Source organism: Tupaia chinensis, unplaced genomic scaffold (genome assembly GCF_000334495.1).
Source record: "Tupaia chinensis unplaced genomic scaffold, TupChi_1.0 Scaffold000496_1, whole genome shotgun sequence".
Taxonomy (NCBI): domain Eukaryota; kingdom Metazoa; phylum Chordata; class Mammalia; order Scandentia; family Tupaiidae; genus Tupaia; species Tupaia belangeri.
Genome location: NW_006160008.1, coordinates 537,061 through 554,507, shown reverse-complemented (window position 1 = coordinate 554,507; position 17,447 = coordinate 537,061). Strand labels below are relative to the sequence as shown.

The 17,447-nt window shown below is 57.0% G+C and overlaps 1 protein-coding gene across 5 annotated transcripts in view; it reads left to right on the top strand.

Moving 5' to 3' along the window:
* Window positions 1–15,472, top strand: part of IFT27 (intraflagellar transport 27) — a 19,522-nt gene extending 4,050 nt beyond the window's left edge. For 4 of the 5 annotated variants that reach the window (XM_006156517.2, XM_006156515.2, XM_006156519.3 and 1 more), the window contains 6 exons: window positions 3,921–4,000; window positions 4,348–4,407; window positions 5,490–5,549; window positions 7,921–8,038; window positions 8,897–9,006; window positions 15,242–15,472. In XM_006156517.2, coding sequence (XP_006156579.1) covers window positions 3,921–4,000; window positions 4,348–4,407; window positions 5,490–5,549; window positions 7,921–8,038; window positions 8,897–9,006; window positions 15,242–15,340 — 527 coding nt within the window. In that variant the 3' untranslated portion in view covers window positions 15,341–15,472. Of the gene's footprint in view, window positions 1–3,920; window positions 4,001–4,347; window positions 4,408–5,489; window positions 5,550–7,920; window positions 8,039–8,896; window positions 9,007–9,469; window positions 12,277–15,241 lie in introns of those variants that run through there. The other variant, XM_006156520.3, reaches the window with a different exon arrangement.
* The last annotated feature ends 1,975 nt before the right edge of the window (window positions 15,473–17,447 follow it).

Sequence of the window (17,447 nt, the reverse complement as noted above, 5' to 3'; positions counted from 1 at the left end):
TCCCAACAAAAAAAAAAAAAAAAGAGAGAGAGAGAGAGAAAGTGACAGAGGGCCACTTGGGAAGTATCTTTGGTCAAGTCCCATTGGAGAAAACAATGCATTTGGGTTTCAGTGGGGAAATGCTAACGGGGAGCTGACTCACTGGGCATTGGAGAGTGGGAACAGCAAGCGGCGCAGCGACACGGCATGGGGTACAGGTGGGGTGTCAGAGCCTTGAAGAAGAACCGGCAGAGCTGGGCCCTAGGCCTCCAAGGAGCAGGAGCTGCCCGGCTGGGCACCTCTGGGGCTCAGCCCCTGGCCCGTGATGTCACCACATGCTGTGGGCCACAAAGACCCATGTCCCAGAGGCAAGGATCCCAGCCCTGTGTAGAGGGTCCCAGGTCCAGAGTGTCCTGGGAGGCCGGCCATCTGAGATCCCTGCTCGTACCCCGTGCTATGTAAGTCAGGGTCCAGGCTAAAGCAGAAATCAAACTGGGCGAGAAGTCTCACCGTGCATGGTGAGGATTTCGTGCAGGGCATTTGACTGAGCAGGTGTCAGAGAACTGGAAAGACAGGAGGACACCAAGGCAGCGCAGGTCATGACAGGAGGGAGCTCTGTCTCCAGGTGTGGAGGAGCAGGGAAGGGGGGCAGGTAGCACGGAGGAGGGGCTCACGGTGCAGGAGCGATCTCTGAGAAGAGGCACTGCCTGCCACCGCTGGTTCCCCTGACGGAGTGTAGGAAGTCCAGCCTGGGAGTATATAAAGAGGGAGAGAGAGAATGAGAAAACCAGGACAGGAAGCAGCCCTGCTGCCAGGGTGGAGGCCATCGCTGGGGTAAGACTGGAGATAGGAGAATCAGAGCAGCCGGCCCCTTCTCCCGGCCCCAGCCCCCGTCTTCTCTCTAGAGCTCACCTTGGTCCGGCCTCACAGGAAATCCCTAGCAAGGGAGAGCAGGTCTGCAGAGCCCCAGCCCCAGCCTCACCACGCACAGCAAGGTGAGTTTGGGGCTGAGACAGAAACCCAAGTCGGGCCAGCAGTAAGAGCAGGAAAGATGGGCTTGAGCCACAGCAAAGGGCGCCAGGAATGGGAAGGAAACCCATCGGCTGTGGGAGGGAGACGAGCAGGCCCAGGTGGCTGGCTGATCCGGAAGCAGCAGGTCACATAGCAGTGTCCCAAGTAGCGTGGGCTGGGTGGCTGACAGTTGGCACAGGCTGGGTGAAGGACCGGCATCCTAGTGAAACCAGGAAATGGACAAAGCTTGGGAGGGAGCTCCTGCCTCTAGAGTGAGAAGCAAGGTAGGGGTGTGTGGGCAGAGCCATCTGGCAACGGGGCACCCAGGGCCGAGCACAGGAGGCCCACTCGTGGGAGGCAGAGGAGCAGGCAGCATGCAGAGTTGCTGAGGCCATGCGACCACAGGCCAGGCCTGGGAAGCAGGTTGCCTTGCATGTCACAGGATAAGAACTGTGCAAAGACCACTGGGCTTGGCGGTTACGAGGTCACAGGGGACTCATCCTCTGCCCAGCAGAGCCCTCCCTGCTGTCACCCCCAGGCTCGGCCCTCGGGAAGCCTCCCACACCGAGAAGCCAGCTCATCCATGCTTTCTCCAGTTCTCGGCTCGTGCTGTCTGAATCTGCACTTGCGCTGTTCCGCACGTGGGTTGTCAGTTTTCCACCTGTCTGTGCGCAGTCCCTCCTCACAGTCAACACGGGCTTTCTGTACGTGTGGGTGACTCTAACTGACCGACAGGACAGATTCTTGAAAGCAGCCAGAACAATTCCATGGGGAATTTTGCAGTCTGGAAGAGCCAATTTCCAACTGGATTCAGGAGCGAAATTAGAGTCGGGAAGACGGAGGCAGGCCAGGAGCAAAGGGGGGATGCGACGTGCTCTGTTGGCTCCGAGATGGATGGGCAGGCGGTGACAGTCCAGGCCGTGGCTGCCATGGAAGGCTGCGGAGAAGAAGGCCTATTGGGGCCGCATTGAAAATGGGTCAGATGTGGTCCTTGAGCCCTGGAGAGGAGCAGAGCCTGGGGAGAGAGCGAGGCGTGGGACCCTGGGCGGGTTACCCGGCCAGAGCTCGAGCTGTGCATCTGTCAGATGACAGTGAGGATGCTCGCCGTGGCGGTGTAGGCAGGAATGAATGAGATGCGAGCGGGACCATGAGGGCGGCTCGCCACCCCGTGGCTCCCTTCTGAGAAGTGGCAGATGGAAAAGCCAGGCCAGCAGAGCGTGCGGCAGCCTGGAGGAGTGAGCGTGAAGTGCCACAGGCCGGCAAAGAACTGTCTCACGAGAGAAAATTACAGGTGGGAAAAGGCAGAACTGAAAAGTGAACAAGTGGCAGACGGAGGAGTCACATAAAGAGGTGTTGCCACCGAGAAGGGGCGCGAAGGCGAGGCGACGGTACGAAGCGGGGCGAGGCGGACGCGGGCGCAGCGCTGGGTTTGCTCTGGGTGAAGAGGGTGAGGACGCAGAGCACAGGTGTCTGTCGGGGCTGGACGACGGAGCACCCACCGAGACCCCCCCAGGGAGACGGTGTCACAGATGCAAACCACCAGCGCAGGGAGGCCACGCGGAGCCACATGGGAAAACGGGCAGGCCCAGGGCAGTGAGGGATGGGCAGAGGGTTTCCAGCACCCTTGACACCACAGAGGGATGCCAGATCAAATCTTCCCAACGGCCTCGCGAGGGCTTAGATCTCAGACTGAAACTATGACGTAAAACTTTAGTTTTGAGGTGCCAATTTCGGGGGCTGTTAACCCGCAAAGAGCAGTCAAGGAGATCAACCCAGTGGGCGTGAGATGAGGATGGAGAAGGGGACGGCTGCTGCAAATGGAATTGGAGGAGGGGCCCAGGATGGTGCTCTGTGGGGCTGGCCCCCGTGGGGACACCCCAGGTTTGTGTCTGGCCATCTCCCTGAATACACGGGGAACATGGGGTCCAGGACCGGCTGCGGCTGGGGTGGATGATGGCATCGAGGCCCTACTCGGGGTGCCGTCTCTCTCTCTCTCTCTCTCCCTCTCTCTCTCTCTCTCTCACTCATAGAAGAAATAAATGAAAAGAGGGCCAGCAGGTCGTATATGAGGGTAAAGGTGCTGGATCCCACATGCCAGCTGCATTGTTCGAGTCCCGGACCCGGCACCTTGAAAATCATGTTGGGGTACATGTGCATATGTGCCCCAAATCCTGAGGAGAGCCTGGAGGAGAAGGGATTGTGGCATGGCCATCCTCCCTGGAGGGTGATTTCTCACTTTTCCTCTGTCTCTGTCTCCCCTCTCCCCGCCCCCTCCCCACCCCTGCCTCTCTCTAGAGAGCACATGCACCTTATAGCAAAAACTAAAATACATTTAAAAGAAAGAAAAGAATTGGTGCGAGGCCTCGGAAGGCTGGCCCATCGTGATAGAAACGGGCACACTGAGGCGGGGATGGTACGGACCACCGGAAGTGGGCTCCGGGCAGAAGGCAGCTGACTTCTCGCTGCCGGTGCGTGCCGGACTCCCAGCTCCCGCCCCTAAACGTGTTCCTGTGGAAGCTCTGAGCCCAGGCTGGCTCAGGTGCGAGGTGAGGCTGCAAGGCTGCGCCTGGCCACACCTCTTTACCTTCCGGACTTCCGGACTTCGCAGTACATTCAGACTTGGAAGTGACAGCTTTTCCCATCCTCTGTGTTTCTGCCAAAGAGTGTCAGTTTGTTTCCCGGGCTCCGAAGCCCTCTTTAAGCTCTGTTACCTTCTGGGTCAGTTCCTTTGGATAAAAGGATGAGCCATGAAGAAATGTGCTCACAGGCCTGTCGCCCTGCCCGTGACCTCAGAACAAGTCCCCATGAGAGACAAGGACGTTTTCTCTGAAAACTCTGAAGTTGCTGGTCTCTAAACGAGTGTTCTGGCGTGGGAGGGCAGAAGTCAGACAGGACCACAGAGGTGCTCTTCTCCCACTCTGACCCCACAGGAGACCCGACAGTGGGCAAGACCGCCCTGGCCCAGATCTTCCGCAGTGACGGGGCCCACTTCCAGAAGAACTACACCCTGGTGAGCCGTGGGAGTCAGGGTGGCCGAGGCCTCCAGAGACACGATCCGTTACCCCTGAGTGAGACACTTGGCGCCGTCCCAGGGAGCTGCCCTAAGAGGCCCAGAGATTGGGGTGAGAGCTGTCTACAGAGCACACTGGTGGCCTGCCTGGATACGGCATATGGCAGCTGGCTCATGGGCAGGGAGGTGCAGGGGACCAGGTCCTCTTGACCCTGCAGTCCAAGCCACCTTTGTTCTGAGAGTCCAGGATACCCCTTTAGGGAGTTGGGTTGGGGTGCTCGTGTGTCGACCTGGAACACCCCCCCCTTGGGGCCCTCTGATACTCACGTGCTTGGTGTCCTTGGCAGACAACAGGGGTGGACTTGGTGGTGAAGACGGTGCCAGTTCCTGACACGGGCGACAGCGTGGTGAGTGGTGCCCTCACCCCATAGGACTTTGGGGCTGTTCCTCCCTAGCAATGACCTGCTGAGCATTTGGGAACAGAATCGGGAACGTGGGATGCACTTATGGGAGAGGCTGAAAGGGCAAGAGGAAGGAAGCTTGGGAGACAAGCCTTGCCTGCAAAGAACTTGCCGTCTAATACCAAGGTTCTTAGGCCCCTGGGCCCCTCTTTGGGAATCCGGACCCCTCAGGACTGAGCAGCAAGATGTTATGTGTGTGTACTTTCCTGGAGAAAGGGTTTGTGGCTTTTACCGGATTCTTAAAGAGGTCCATGAGCAAAAAAAAAAAAAGCTAGAAAAGAAACTAGGTACCCTGACGCAGGAGAAGGGGCGAGTGAGCACACGGGCACCGAGTGGCAGAGCAGATGATGGCGCTGCTGCCCAGGCAGCTCGTGCCCCGGGTCGTGCCAAGGATTGGGAGCCAGCAGCGACCTCGAGTGCCAGAGGGAACTGCAGGGGGCAAGTGGACTTCCCAGGGCAGTAGCACTGGTGAGGGGCTGGCTAAGGTTCAGACCTGGGCGGGGGGTGCAGGTTCATCCTGTCCCCTCCATCCAAACTACACCTGCACCATCCCAGAACCACGACAGACTGTCCTACTTTAAACGCCTTCCCCAGGCCTCCTCAGTGACCTCCTTTAAAAAGAATTGTTTTAAGATTTGAAAATCAATTTGGTTAACAACGTGCAGAAAGACCTTTTGGAAACCAGAGCACTGTCAGCCTGTTTAGCATTCTGTCCTGCCAGGTGGGGCGTCAGCTTGTTCCTGGTATTTTTCACTCGGGGTTAGGGGAGGTGAGACGCAGCACGGAGGGAAAGCGCGGTCAGTGCGGGAAGGCCTTGCACACCCTCTCTGAGACGCGTTTGTTCCTCTCCCCAGGACCTCTCTCAGGCCAGGGTGCAGGATAGAACCTGTGTGGGAAAGGGTGTGCATGTGGGTGTGTGGGTTTCACCCCAAGACAAGTCTCCGGTGAGCAACGAGCGATGCTGGTGACTTGCAGCCAGTGGTTCTGTCACATGTAGACTTTCTTGGGACACGCCTTTCTGATTCTAGGAACTCTTCATCTTTGACTCTGCCGGCAAGGAGCTGTTTTCTGAGATGCTGGATAAACTGGCAAGTAGCGTGTGGTCTTCCCCAGCCACTCCCACCTCCCACCAAAGAGCTGTCCCTTGCAAGGCTCGCACAGAAGCACCCTGTACTATCAAGAAAAGCTAGTAGGGAGGCTGGCAGGTGGCATAGTGGTTAAGGGCGCTGGACTCCCACATGGCTGACCATGGTTTGAGTCCCAGACCTGGCAGCTTGCTTTCTCACTTTCCCTCTCTCTCTCTCTCTCTCTCTCTGTCTCTGGTCAAGTTAAAATCATAAATAAAGTTAAGTAAAAACTAAAAAAGAAAAAAGAAAAGCTGGTCAGGCCAGTATATGGCAGGGCCTTAAGGTGGCTGGATTCCACATAGCCAACTGCACAGTTTGAGTCCCAGATCTGGTGGCTTGAGAAACGCACGTGTGTGCATGTGCCCAAGATCCTGAGAGAAGTCTGGAGGAGAAGGGATTGCTGCATGATCATCCCCCATGGGGCAGGTGGAGGACGTCCTCACTTTCTCTCTGTCTCTGTCTCCAGCAAGCTCACACAACCTAGAGTCAATTTTAAAAAAAAAAAAAAAAGAGCTACCATGACAGAATTCCTTAAGGCTTAAGGGGCATCCTCCCAGCCTGGGACTTGTGGCTGTTGGCAAGTAGGCATGGCTGCGGGCATGACTGCCCCACCCCTGCTCTGAAGCAGCAGCCTCAGAGTGCCTCACAAGCAGTGTGGCCGATCCCTGCAGCCCTCCCACTCTGGCCCCTGCCCCCGGCATCCTCATGTCGGCCGTCAGCATTCCTTCTCAACCTGACGGTTCCAGAGAGTACCTTCCCCTCTAGGGAGCGTCCTAGGGGCCCTGGGATGAGGTGCACCTTCTCAGCCTATCCCTTGGAGCGGAAGCACCCAGATTTCTGCGGACTGTTCCACTGGGTTTACTGGGACACACCCCTGCCCCCACATGCCTGTCCCCCTCCCACCCAGCCGTCCTCTCTAGATCCAGCTTGCTGTACCTTCCGAGGTATCGGCGCGCTCATCGGGCCAGTGAGCTGATTAGATGGCTCAAGTTCCCCAGGGCCACCCCTGCCCTTCCGAGAATGGCGACGCCGAAATAGAAACTGTTTTCTGTCCCTTGTTTGTTGTCAAGAGAAGTAGATCCAGTGGTGGTCACTTCACACGGAGTTGGCTTCATGAGTGGGCTCCTGAAGTCACCCCATGTCTGCCGTGTGCCTGGCTGGGTGCCGGGTGGGAGGGAGGATGTTTAGGCAAATCAGGCCATGCACCACTGCTCAGCTCGCACCCTCTGCAGCAGGCCCTGACTCCGGCTTCTCCCACCCCAGCTTCAGCTCGATCCCAGGCCTGAAGCAGGCGGGTTTTATGAACTGAAGCCACACTGAGGCATCCCCTGCATGCCGAGGTTGGGGCGCATCAATGTGATCGAAGAGCGAGGCAGGAGTCGGTCTGCAGAACGATGGTGCCGGGAGCCGTCAGTTCTGCCCAGGATGTCCCGGATGCCTCCAGGAGCCAGTGCAGCCTGAGCGTGGGGAGCTGGCACTCCGGGCTGATCCTGGACTGGCCTTCCAAGGATAAAGCATTTTCTCTATGCCTGGAAATAAACCAGGCATGACCATGGGCCACGTGCACCAGGTCGAATCCACTGCCCACACAGGACCCTCCTGCACCCAGGGCAGGCAGCAGGACTTCCTGGGACTCAGAGCAGCCTCTGAAGCCAAGTGCAAGTGCAGCCCTGACTGTTCACTGGGACAGCAAGCCCTGTCCAACGAGGTCTGGATTTGGATTGATGTAGACACTGCAGGAGAAGCAGAAAGTGTTCTCTGCATTTTGAAAAGCCAGCCCTTATTAACAAGATGCAAGCAGACAAGCTTCCAGGGACTAGCTGATTTAAAGGGGAAAAAAAGGAATGCTCTTCCAGGTCTGCAAAGCAGAAAAGCATAACAGCTGGCACAGTGTGGGCTCCTGGTACCCATGACTAAGGACAAATTCATGAAGCCAGAGGCAGGCGGGAGCAGGTATCCGAGTAGAGAGAGGCCTCGATCCTCCCCCACCTCCGTTTAAAGCAGGTCTGAACTGGGCAGGTCGTTACACTCTCTCGACTCAGCTTCTTCCGCTACGAGGTAGGAGTCTTCAGACCAAGCCTGCAAAATTGGGGACTTGCACAGCAATGCCCAGAAAGCGCCCGGCAGACAGCCTGGCACGGCCGGGAGCTCTCCTGTCCGTTCCCCTGGGTGAATCGCTTGCCGTCTGTGCGCGTGGCTCCGTTTTCTGACTCACTCTCTCTAGTTTTTCGTTTCCCTCCACCCACACGTTTCCTCCCTTGGAAGGCCACCTCATCCCCCAAGCTCGAGTGACTCCCTGATCTGACACGTGCCCCCCGTCCCTCTCGCACAGTGGGAGAGTCCCAACGTCGTCTGTCTCGTCTATGACGTGACCAGTGAGCAGTCCTTCACCAACTGTAGCAAGTGGCTGGAGAAGGCTCGGGTGCAGATACCAGGCACCTGCCTCCCAGGTAGGAGCCACAGATGTCCGTGCTGCCCAGCGCCTCGTCCTTCAGCAGAGTGCAAGGTCATTGCAGAGGGAGCAGTGGGTGCCAGGGAGGGCGCCTGGGCCCTCTGGCCTTGGTGGCCCTGATGGCACGCCAGCTCTGCCTTTCAGAGCCTCAGTGCCACCCTCTCTGAGTCTGTGAGACGGGAAGGATGACACCCACCTGGGTGGGTGGGTGACGAGGAGACACAGGATAATGGCGGGGGGAGGTGCCATCACGGTTGCTTCTGGAAAGCCAACCCTAGAGAAGGACTCCTTGCTGTCTCCTGCACACAGGGCACAAGTAAATATTCAGGTCCTGTTGTCACTTTTGAACGCTTTAAGTCAGTTTATTTTTCATCCCTGTGTGCGATCAACAAATCCTCCTCATTATAGACCAGGGAAAGCGGTCTCCAGAGACGGACTCAGAAATTAGCTGCAGCTGATGCAGCTGGGAGCGGACCGAAATTACCTCCGACTCCCTGACTCGGAGCCCAGGCCTCAGATTAGTATTAATGACCGTCTTTAAAGTTTGCTCCATGTGTTAGGAGTTGGCACAAATGCTCACATAAATTTGGCCCTCGCTTTCGTGGTGCTGCAACCCGAGGGGGACAGGAGGGACAGGTACACGTGACATCTAGAAAAAGGGCTGAGCAGAGGCCACGCACTGACAGCAAGGCCCACCAGCTCTCTGGCCCTTGGGGGGCTTTCTCTGTTGGTTGTCACCCCCTCATCTCATAACCTCTCACAGTGTTGCACACCCCACAAATAGCATGCTTGCTCGTTTCCCTAATGCCTCCCAGCTCACCAGTGAAATGTGACGTTTTGGTTTTCTTCTGAGTAGGTGTGTTAGTGGGGAGTAAGACAGACCTGGCCAGCAGACGAGCAGTGGACCCGGCGCAGGCCCGGGCGTGGGCGCTGGGCCAAGGCCTGGAATATTTTGAAACTTCGGTGGTGAGTATCTGCACTGGCCTCCTCGCCAAGTCTGCAGTGGGCCTCTGCTGGAGGCGCTTTCGCATGACCTCACATGCACGGAGCGGTCCCTGCACACACGCGGCCTAGTTCAGAGGGATGTTCGCGTTCGCAGCCCAGGGTCTTCCCAGGATAGCACGCGTCACTCCTGCGTGACCGGAAGGCGGATGAGCCAGCCAGCCCTGGGGAAAGGCCGACTGTGCTCGTACCGTGGGGCTGGGCGTTTGCGTGAAGTATTATGGGTTATGATTTTGTAGGAACACTCATACAGCCCCTCTAAGTCAGTCCTGTGAACTACTAATAGAAGGTGGTCCCACGATTCCTAGTTCGAGGTTGAGGGGAGGTGACCCACCCAAGGTCACATGGCTAATAAAGGGTTGAGCCAGGGCTGGGACCGGTGACCACTCGTTCCCATTGGCGTTCCCCTGTCTCTGCCTTGCTGCAGCCTCGGGGTGACTGCAGGCCACAAAATGCCCTCCGGTGAGACCAGCAGGAGGCCTCGTTACGTGGGAAAGTGGAGCTCTGTCCCCTCTTCAGTCTGTCCTGACAAGGGCTATCTGGTGCTGCTGATGCCCTGGAGCCCAGGCAGGCATGTGTGCAAGGGTCGCCCTGCAGGAGCAGGTGTGGCCCAGAAACATCCGTCTCAACCCGGCCGAAGCCGAGAAGCCGGCTGTCTTGCCCTCTCTAGGCCGCTGGGGGACCTGCCAGGCCTGGAGGCCTCGCTTTGTGGCCTCCAGGCCTGGGGGTTGCTCCAAAGAGTTGGCGTGCTAGTTCATAGCCAGGAGCTCTGCTCCAGCTCTACTTCAGCTCCAGACTCTCGAGTCGCTGCCTCTGCAAAACTCTGGCCGCTTCGCTGCCGTATAAACGGGGCTTGTCCACCCCTCAAGGCAGGTGCTTCCGTAAGGACAGCTAGCATCGAAGGCCTGCTCTGGCCTCCGGAGTCCATAGCTGCACTAGCTGTGGGGCCCTGGGCGCGCTCCTGCCTCTGCAGGCTTCTCACCTGGAAAATGGGATAATAAAATGGATCACTCAGTGAGTTAAAAATACAGAATTAAGTAAAATGGTGAATATAAAATGCTTAGTGCAAAGTCTGGTGCATAGTAAACAGTGTTAGCTTTTTTTAAAGTATAAATGTCCCCCCTAGTAATCGCGTTTATACCGTTCTTACTTACTAAAGCTTGTACTTACAGTTGTAGAGATAAATATTTGTCACCCTTGCCTCCGGACCAAGGATCACAAACGCTAAATTAATGAAATCCAAATTAGTGGGCCTCTACTAGATGCCAGCTCCCTCCTGTTTTATGCAAAACCCCTTTGGGCCAAGCACTGAGCTCCACAGCCCATGGGACACGGTGTCCCCGTAGTCCCACTTCCTCAGTTTGCATCAGTGACGTGTCCCCCACCGCAGTATCCCCCTGTTTCCCGGAACTCCTGATGGAACTCCGAAACCAGAGCTCATCCCAGCACGGTAGTCACCAAAGCCACTGGGTGCGTGTTGAAACTCCGATCAGGTGTTGGGACATAAATTCTGCTTGAGGAGGCGCAGTTAAGCACTCGATGTTAACTGTGCAAGTTAACTAGTCCCCCTGAGTGGATGCTCACAGAAGCACCACTGGAGCCCGGTTCAGAAAGCTGTGATTGAAATGCTGTTGGAGACACAGCCCCGTCCTGACACCAAGGCCGCCGCCGCCTCTCTTCTGAAACACAGCAGTGGTCATCCCGCTGACCCAGAGGAGGGCCTACATGGTTCATTGACTGTCTAACACCCTTCCATGGCGGAAATTGTTAGGCCCAAAAGTTCAAAAGCATTTCTTTAATCAGAATTGACACAACACAGACACATTGTTCTCTGTAAGAAGCTGGACGTTAGTGAATGTGAGCGAGAAGGACCCGTAGGGATACTGCCCTCCTAGACAGGCAAGGTGGAGGGAGCCGATGTGAGTCAGAGCCCTACTGTGTGCTAGGTACACACGTGACCTATTTAGGCTTCACAGCTGCGCCACAGAGCAGCCACTCCTGGCCTGTCCAGACCCAGGTTGTGCCGCACTCCCTGGTGGCACAGCCAGTGAGGGACAGAGCCAGCACTAGGCCCCAGGGCTGTTCAGCTTGAACGCTGGGCCTTCTGCAAGAGCCCGGCCTCCCACAGAGCCCACCTGGGACTCTCGGGCGGAATTCTAGGCCAGATTGAGCACCACTCTAAGCCCACTCCGAGACCACGAGCCCTCCTCTAAGCAGGCCAGCTCTACAGGTGTCCCAGCTACCTATGTGACATTATGCTCAGTCCCTTGACAAGAGATGCCCGTCACTGGCAACCCTCTCACTGCATCCGGGAAACGGTTCACTTTGCAGCTACTTGAGAGCACTCCATGGTGCCTGTGGAGACTTGTCTGCTTCAAGTTTCTTACTTTGTATGTTGCGTTCTTCCAACATTGTGCTTTGGAGAGCTGCAGAATCCACTCGGAAATCCTCATACGTGTGCTCTCTGTCCATTCGGTACTTAACTATCCTCTCTCATGTCCTGTGGTGACTGCTTGACATCAGCATTGCCAGGTCACACTGCACCACTGGGGGCGCTGTGCAGATGCAGCTGAGCCCTGTCCCATGTCCGACTGGAGAGGACAACCCTTGGGTGGTGGCAGCCGTGGGCTCGGCACAGACGCTGGTCTGGGCCGCATGCTGCCTCCTTAGCACACTCTGGACCGGGCCCCTCTGCTTTGGTCTTGGCCAGCTGCTTCCTCTGCTTAGGATTCCCTTGCCAGGAAGCCCAGGGAACCATCGCAAGATGGTTGCATGCTTCTGTCACTGTGGCTGACATAGCGGACAGCTGTGTACCTCCAACTACAGAACCTGGGTGCTAGGGTGCTAATCAGGGCTCCTCCCCAACTGCCAGGCCCCTTCACCCCAGGGCTGTGGACCGTTCACCGTGCTGGATAACTTCAGAAAAGTCCTTCGGTTTGGAAATACTTCCATTTCATTGCAATGTCACTGCCCCCTTCTAGGCTGCATTTCTGTCTGCTGCCAGTACTGCTTCAGAACGGGCTCCTGTGCGTCCCCAGCTTGGGCTGCTGGCTTGCAAGTAGTGGGTTATTTCTTTTGCCAACTTATTTCTTAAAAAGAAAATAAATAGGGCCTCAGGTGGCATGGTGGTTAAGGCAACTGGATCTCTTATAGCCGACCCTGCAATTTGAGTTTCTGACCTGATGGCTTGAAAAATCACACTTGGCATGCATGCATGCGTGCCCCAAATCCTGAGAGAATGGAGGGGTAGGGATTGCGGTATGGTCGCAATCACCCTAGGGGGTGATTTCTCATTTTTCCTCTCTGCCCGTGTCTCCCCAGCTAGTGCACACACCTTATGGCAAAAACTGAAAAAAAAAAAAAAAAGTAAATAACAGCACCCACAGATGCACCTGCACGTGCGTGCACACACGTGACGGCGCTAAGGTGAAAGGGCACCGTGCCCCCCGCAGCCCGCTCACACTCCTGGAGCGCCGGAAATTGTTAGGCCCAAAAGTTCAAAAGCATTTCTTTAATCAGAATTGACACAACACAGACACATTGTTCTCTGTAAGAAGCTGGACGTTAGTGAATGTGAGCGAGAAGGACCCGTAGGGATACTGCCCTCCTAGACAGGCAAGGTGGAGGGAGCCGATGTGAGTCAGAGCCCTACTGTGTGCTAGGTACACACGTGACCTATTTAGGCTTCACAGCTGCGCCACAGAGCAGCCACTCCTGGCCTGTCCAGACCCAGGTTGTGCCGCACTCCCTGGTGGCACAGCCAGTGAGGGACAGAGCCAGCACTAGGCCCCAGGGCTGTTCAGCTTGAACGCTGGGCCTTCTGCAAGAGCCCGGCCTCCCACAGAGCCCACCTGGGACTCTCGGGCGGAATTCTAGGCCAGATTGAGCACCACTCTAAGCCCACTCCGAGACCACGAGCCCTCCTCTAAGCAGGCCAGCTCTACAGGTGTCCCAGCTACCTATGTGACATTATGCTCAGTCCCTTGACAAGAGATGCCCGTCACTGGCAACCCTCTCACTGCATCCGGGAAACGGTTCACTTTGCAGCTACTTGAGAGCACTCCATGGTGCCTGTGGAGACTTGTCTGCTTCAAGTTTCTTACTTTGTATGTTGCGTTCTTCCAACATTGTGCTTTGAAGAGCTGCAGAATCCACTCGGAAATCCTCATACGTGTGCTCTCTGTCCATTCGGTACTTAACTATCCTCTCTCATGTCCTGTGGTGACTGCTTGACATCAGCATTGCCAGGTCACACTGCACCACTGGGGGCGCTGTGCAGATGCAGCTGAGCCCTGTCCCATGTCCGACTGGAGAGGACACCCCTTGGGTGGTGGCAGCCGTGGGCTCGGCACAGACGCTGGTCTGGGCCGCATGCTGCCTCCTTAGCACACTCTGGACCGGGCCCCTCTGCTTTGGTCTTGGCCAGCTGCTTCCTCTGCTTAGGATTCCCTTGCCAGGAAGCCCAGGGAACCATCGCAAGATGGTTGCATGCTTCTGTCACTGTGGCTGACATAGCGGACAGCTGTGTACCTCCAACTACAGAACCTGGGTGCTAGGGTGCTAATCAGGGCTCCTCCCCAACTGCCAGGCCCCTTCACCCCAGGGCTGTGGACCGTTCACCGTGCTGGATAACTTCAGAAAAGTCCTTCGGTTTGGAAATACTTCCATTTCATTGCAATGTCACTGCCCCCTTCTAGGCTGCATTTCTGTCTGCTGCCAGTACTGCTTCAGAACGGGCTCCTGTGCGTCCCCAGCTGGGGCTGCTGGCTTGCAAGTAGTGGGTTATTTCTTTTGCCAACTTATTTCTTAAAAAGAAAATAAATAGGGCCTCAGGTGGCATGGTGGTTAAGGCAACTAGATCTCTTATAGCCGACCCTGCAATTTGAGTTTCTGACCTGATGGCTTGAAAAATCACACTTGGCATGCATGCATGCGTGCCCCAAATCCTGAGAGAATGGAGGGGTAGGGATTGCGGTATGGTCGCAATCACCCTAGGGGGTGATTTCTCATTTTTCCTCTCTGCCCGTGTCTCCCCAGCTAGTGCACACACCTTATGGCAAAAACTGAAAAAAAAAAAAAAAAGTAAATAACAGCACCCACAGATGCACCTGCACGTGCGTGCACACACGTGACGGCGCTAAGGTGAAAGGGCACCGTGCCCCCCGCAGCCCGCTCACACTCCTGGAGCGCCCGTCCGCCCCTACCCCGTCAGTAAGATCTAGAGCAAGTTACATCACTGTTCTGATCTCTCAATAAGTCCTTCGGGCGCCTTTCACCACAAAAATATTAATTATTTCAGTTATTAAGATACCCAGTCCTGGGCCATTGTCAAAATTCCAAACGTGACCTAAAGTCCCACTTCCTCTGCAGAGAGCGGGGAGAGGAGCACAGGGATCTGTGGTGGCCCTCTCGGTCTTTGGGCGCTCCAGAGACACCGCTCCCAGCCCCAGCCCACCTGTCCTGCAGCCTCAGTGCCTGGCTGTCCCTTCATTTGGGGACCCTTCCCCTCTGAAGGTCCCTGTAAGACAGCTCCAAGCTGACTCCCACATGACCCTCCTGGCCAGGGAAGCCGGGCAGCTGCAACCTCACAGTTAGGCGATGCGGGCCGGCCCATTGGCAGCCCTGGCTTGGCTGTCCAAGCAGCCAGCCCGTCTCGCCTCAATTCTTGCCAAGCTCCCGGGCCTCGGGCTATCACTTGAAAACCTCCCTCCGACTTGAGTTGAGGGAGAGGCACCCCTCCAGGGTCGGGGGGGGGTGGCAATGCCACAGCACGGATCACTTTCCCGGGGTGCTGAGTGCTTCCCCCTTAGTCTTTCCAACCCCATCCCGAGGATGGTGGACCTTCCTGCCTGGCTCTTCCCCCAGGGCACGGGACTCATCATCTGCTACTCTGCTTTGGGGGCCTCTGTCAAAACTAAGGGGGAAACGGGAAGGCCCCCATGTCCACACCCTGTCCTGTACGTAGCCAAAGCTAACGTCAGCAGGCTCTGTAGGTACAAACCGGGGTTTAGACCCACACTCCACCATTGCGCCAGGCGTGGCTTTCAGCGCCCTGCCTTGACCTCCCCGTGTCAGTTCCCCTCTCGAGAGGCCAGCCCGGGGGTCGAGGCTAGGAGGCGGAGTGGGCGCGGATCAGGAGCAGTCTGCCCGCTGCCGCCCCGATGGCACAGTAACAGCCGCTGCTGAACTGTCTCTGCAGAAGGAGATGGAGAACTACGAAGCCCCTTTCCACTGTCTGGCCAAGCAGTTCCACCACCTGTACCGGGAGAAGGTGGAGGTCTTCCAGGCGCTGGCATGAAGGGGCTGCGTGGATCCTGACGGCGCACCGGCGGGAGCCTGGCCGTGGGCTCTGTCTCCCAGGCAGAGATGGGAGATGGCCTCTGCTCGTCCAGTCTCATCACGGCTTTCAATAAAGTGAGGCGACAGTGGAGAACCGCAGCCCCCTCCGTTCTTGGCTGGCGCAGCCCGGGTCCATTCTGCACTTGGTCCCTGTGGCACTGCTCGTTCCGAGGCAGGCCTGGGATCCACACTGGGGACCCTGGGACCTCCCTGCTGTCGCGGGCTGGTGCTGCCGGTCTCCGCCTGGCCCTGCCCACCCTGCCTGGCTCTCCTGCCTGGCCTGCAGCCTGCACTGAGAAGGCAGCCCCCACAGCGGGTTGCAAGGGCCTGAACCAGCCTTTACTTGCAGTTTGCTGCAGTCGAAATGCCTAGCTGGGACCGTGCCTGGTGGCCCTCTCCTGGCCCCCACACCCAGAGGCCAGTGCTCCCTTGGGGTGGCTCCTGTCCCTGACAGAACAGTGCCCTCTGCCGACCTCCCTCAGAGCCTCTCCTGACAGAGGCCAGCCTTAGCTGCTGGGAACCCGGAGCGCGAGGGAGCCAGGGGCTGCGCTTCCTTCAGCACCGCCCGGCTGGCGGGCAGCCTCGCAGGCTGCACTCTGAGCTCCACTGTTTGCCATCCTGTCTGCTGCCAGACTGCTCCCAGAACCCGCTCGTCTCCCTGTCCTGATGGAAGACCCATGGAGGCTCCTTGTCGCCATTACATCAGGGGCGGGCGGGCATCCAGGCCTCCTCCAGCTGCCACCCTCCCCCAGGTGTCTCGGTTCTTTAACTCCCATGCCCCAGAGGTCCCCGGTGACCTGCCTTATGGGAGAGACTGTGTCACGTGTGGGTAGACAGCCCTGGGTTTGACCCCATGGTCTCGGTGCTGTGGTGGCCTACCACGTCTACGTGAGCGGAGCACCGAAGTATTAGCTAATTTCGTCTTCACCACGGAGATGTCCTTGTCCCACTCTTCCGAACGGTGTCGGAGCCAGAGAGCTAGGCAGCCGGGGCGGCAGGGCCAGGTCCTGTCATCCGCACCCGTGAAGGTCAGGCTGCCTCTCCAGTCACTGGGAAGTGGAATAACGAGTCCCTGGAATAGCGCCATGTCAAACACGGAGCCGTGAGGGCCTGCGACGTCCTGGGCGTTTTTCTAGGCATGGACAGCAGGCTCCGGTTTCATGTCACCTGTTTCAGGAGGTAAGGCCCACAGTAAGCCACCTAGGGGACAAGGGGGGGAGCAGCATTTCCAGTCGCCCCAGATTTGGTTACTAGAACCCACCACGGGGCAAAGAGGTGCTAAGTACGCCTCTTCCTAAGGAGACCATTTCAAGTTAGGGCCAGACCCCTTCCTGTGGCCCGAGGTGACCGAATTGCCCCTGCCACCATGAACCACCCTGGCCCCCTGCTCCCTCCTCCCTGTCTATAAAGGATCTGAGTGGTCAAGAGAGGACCGGGCCAGCCCAGCCACGTGGTGCTAGCTGCTAGTGCATTGTAGGCTAGGACCGTGTGGGCTGCCAGGTTCGACTTCCACCGGCCTACAGGCCAGGCATGGTGGCACACGCCTGTCATCCCAGCTACTTAGAGGCTGAGTAGGAAGACCACGGCAGACGGAGAGCTTGTCTTAAAAGAGAGAGAGAAAAAAGGACCAGCAGTTAGCATAGGCTATGTCGCTGGACAGCAGTTAGCGTAATGGCTGTGTTGCTGGACTCCCACGTAGTTGACCACGGTTCGTGTCCCAGATCTGGTGGCTTAAAACACGCTGGGCATGTGTGCATACGTGCCCAAGATCCTGAGAGGAGAATGGAAGAGAAAAGGTTGCAGTGTGACCATCTCCCCGGGGGGTGATTTCTCACTTTCTGTCTCTCTGTCTCTGCCTATCTGGCGAGCACATGCACCGTATAGCAAAAACCTCTAAAAATTTTTTTAAAATAATAATAGAAATAAAAAGGGCCAATGCAGTGACACAATGTGGTAAGTGGGTACCCCTCTGCCTCCTGCTCATCCCTTCCTACTCTGGAACCAAGGCCCCAAGAGAATCCTGAGACAGGACGCTGCCCGAGGAGACGGCTGGGTGCCTGCTGGAC